Source organism: Electrophorus electricus, chromosome 2, assembly GCF_041902795.1.
Source record: "Electrophorus electricus isolate QZ-2024a chromosome 2, ASM4190279v1, whole genome shotgun sequence".
In the NCBI taxonomy this organism is placed as follows: domain Eukaryota; kingdom Metazoa; phylum Chordata; class Actinopteri; order Gymnotiformes; family Gymnotidae; genus Electrophorus; species Electrophorus electricus.
This window is the reverse complement of record NC_137498.1, coordinates 32,732,936-32,736,605: the sequence shown is the minus strand read 5'-3', so window position 1 is coordinate 32,736,605 and position 3,670 is coordinate 32,732,936. Positions and strand designations below refer to the sequence as shown.

General features: G+C 36.2%; 1 protein-coding gene across 1 annotated transcript; it reads right to left on the bottom strand.

Moving 5' to 3' along the window:
• Positions 1-2,637: 2,637 nt before the first annotated feature.
• uts2r5 (urotensin-2 receptor 5) lies at positions 2,638-3,449 on the bottom strand (the record flags this gene model as incomplete). The annotated part of the gene is given in 2 exon segments (XM_035529183.2): positions 2,638-3,003; positions 3,006-3,449. Coding segments are annotated over 2 exon segments (651 nt in total), but the record flags the coding sequence as incomplete, so codon positions are not given.
• Positions 3,450-3,670: the final 221 nt, after the last annotated feature.

The window sequence follows — 3,670 nt, the reverse complement described above, 5'->3', positions numbered from 1 at the left end:
CAATATGCTGCCACCCTTGATTTCAGAACCTTTCCAGGAAAAGAAATCTTATCCTCACAGCCCATCATGACCCTAGAGTCGGCCAAACTCCTGAAAGAGCATCCAAGTTATCGCAAGCAATCAGAGATGATTGTCCAGGAAAGACAAAGTCAAAAGTATATAAGACATATCTAACTGCAAAAACAAGAAGTGCAAAGGAAGGTGTGTGAGTGGAAGACTGGCTGATTGGCTGTCTGGCTAAGTGGATGTCTGCTTGAGTGGATGTCTGGCTCACAATGGGTAATTTAAGCAACAAGCTTATAGGAGAATGAAGCTTGATAGAAGAACGGTATCAAGTGCTTAGTAATGCTACAATATGTTTTGTAAAAGCTGTCAAATATCTATCTGTATCTTTTCATAAACATTGCTGTGGCTATGTAATCTTTTTGCAAAGTGCTTTTGTGGCATACTGCAAATTCACAGGCCAGAAAGGATTTTGACCATATAAAAAAATTATTTATGGAAAATTCCCAGGGGACCATTTCCTTTCAATGTAGCAACAAATAATAACACATTTATTGAAGGTAACACCTGAGTGCAGATCCAGTAAGCTCCCAGTGTTTTAATTTTTTTATGTTTTTTAGTGATGCTTGTTCTGAGTGTGTGAATACAGTTCAATTTATGAAGCTCTGTACACAGACACAGACACTAAGTAATGTATAACAATGATATATTTCTTATAATGTAATGTGATTCTATGATCTCATTCAGTGTTAAGTTGCCAAATACATATGAACAAATCTGCTTACCTTTTTAACAGAAAAAGGTGACAATAACATAAAAAATAATGTTTTTCAAGACTGAACAATGCATGTAATAACTATATCAATAAAAATGCATAATGCTTTGCTTGTATATTACCATAAACAACCCATAGAACATCTAAGAATAAGAATATTTATACAAATGATCAATAACATATAGGTTATAACATATATGTTAACAATAACCCTATAACAATAACATATATGTACGAGCAAAAATAAGACAACTGACAATCTTACTAAATGTGCTATATTTCTATCTTTTAAGGACTGGAATCACTGTGGTTTGCATATACATGTAAACAGAAATAGGGGTGGAATACAGTTACATTCAAGAAGCATAATTACAGATTACAATTGTATGGTAGCCATTTTGTATCCCTAACTTTAAAAGCAAATAATTATTACACCACTATTATCTGGCAGTTTCTAAAAAAAAACAATTATGTTTTATTACAATATGCAAAGTGAAAAAAAGGATTTATCCCATTAAGGTTGATTTATAATGTAGACCTAACACTGAGACTGTTAAACAATGCCAAACAAATATTAGTGCTAGATCAATATTTTGATACTGATCTAGACCAATTTACAGTTGATAGTGAAATATGGTTGACAGTGAAATGTGGACGACAACAGTTTTGATGGACAATTAGTTTGGTGAGGCACTGCATATCTTATGAAGTTACCCATTAAAATGATTCATATCCCTGACTTCTGTGGCAGGATGAAGTAACTGGAGCTTGGAACAGCCTGAACAATTTCTGTGGATGTGCTTCATAGTTTATGTTGCATTTGTTATGTAGGAAAATAAAATGTTACATTTGCCCCTAATCTGTAGCAGTGTCCCAGAAACAGATTGTGTCGAAAGTTAGTGTAACAAGTTTATTGGGATTTCTGAGATAATTTTATTTTATTTTGGTGGCATAATCCATAACTATAGTGATATATCCTGTCATGAGCAGTCATTTAAATTAGGGATGTATGATTTATAAAAATCAACTGAAAGGAGCAGTTAAAGACATTACTGTGTGCTTATGAAGGCTGGTGTTCTATGCAAGGAATTATTGTGGGATTGCGTAGGCTGCAAAATCTGATGTCAGTATGAATGACTAACAGAAAATAGACAGAAACATGGGTGCTGAAATGCACCCTAAACCTGTATTCAGAAACTCTAATGGAATGGAAACTTTAATCACTGACTAACTTTGAAGTTTAGAGGACACTTTTTAATGTTTAAGCACTAGTTTTTGTAATGCAATATGTAATATTCTCTTCTTGTTACAGTAGACTAATAAGGACACTCAGTGGAGAATCACCACTGGTGGTTTCATTTAGTCTAGAACCAGGCTTCAGGAAACCAGTTCAGAATGTTCAGACCTCTCATTAGGGTCATCCCAAGGAAACGTACAAAAGCGAATGAACACTATATGTCTCATTACATTTATGTCAGTACAGTCACATGAATCAATACACCTACATATTTGAATGCTGCATGCTGTACATATTTTTAAAATATGTGGCATTTCAGAAGCCACTCCACTCTGCTAATTACAGTGGGTATTGTGATGCACTATTGACTTAAGATATATCTCTCTCATTCTCTCTCTCTCTTGCTCTCTCTCACCATCGGTTCCATTCTGTTCTGATCTGTAATTTGTTCTGTACGTCTCATCTATAAATCACCCATACTGTTTCTTCTTGTCTGTTTATGGGAACCTTTGTTTTTTTTTGTAAAGTTCTTGTTAAACCTTTTCTTGTATTAGATTTAATGATGTCCATTTTGTTTTTATAGACATCACATTTCTAAACTGGATAATTCTAATAATCTTGGCTATTAGAATATGTCACTGCTCATAGGAGAATGGTTGCTCTTCACAATGGGAGTATATGAAAATGTCAGGCATTGCTGTAGACATTGAGAACACCATTTTGGTGTGTGTGTGTCTTACTATGTTGATAAACTGATGACTTCCAGATGACAGATTATAAGTTATACCAAAGACTTATAGAATACCTCCGGTTTGTAACACTTATTAATTTCATTTGATGAGAATTCTGTAGTTTGTGACACCCAGTACACTCTTGCTAATTTGAGATACAGATAACCAATGATGCACCCAGGAGCCAAAATGCAAGTGTTAAAGAGCACAGTCAGGTACACCTTGTATGCCGTGATCTGCCAGGTCGGATGGCACATACGCTTTTCCGCTCCATTTGAACGTTCTTCTTCAGCTCGATCATGATGATTGTTGGGAGTGTAAGGAGAAAAGAGATGAGCCAAACCGCACAGGTGACGGTGCGTCTGTAGCGCCTTGACCCAGCAAAGGTGTCCAGAGGGTTGGTCACAGCGAGGTATCTCTCCGTGCTCATTATGGTAAGGATAAAAATGCTGGTGTGCATTGTCAGGAAATCCAGACTAAAGAGAATTTGTCATCCAGTGGTGCTGAAGTACCAATCTTTCGCAAAATAAGTGCAGACCACAAAAGGAATTGTGGTCAGGTAAAGTAAGTCTGCAAGAGCCAAATTCACAATGTAGACGTACATGGTTCCGGTCACTCGGAGAGAGACATTAATCACGACCAGAGTGTACACATTTCCAACCACACCGACTAAAAACATTACAATGAGGACTGCTCCCAGCAGTCATTATAAGAAGACTGTATATCATTATAAGAAGACTGTACCTCTGCGTATGGTATGGTGATCACCGTTGGTAGTGCGTTGGCAATCTCACTCAAGGATACATTCACTTGGACACACTGACTAACAGCAGGTCGATCAAGTGTTCCCATGTCCAAAAATATATAATATGCATACATAAAATCATGGATGTTTATTAATAAAAAATTGACAGATCCGTGTTG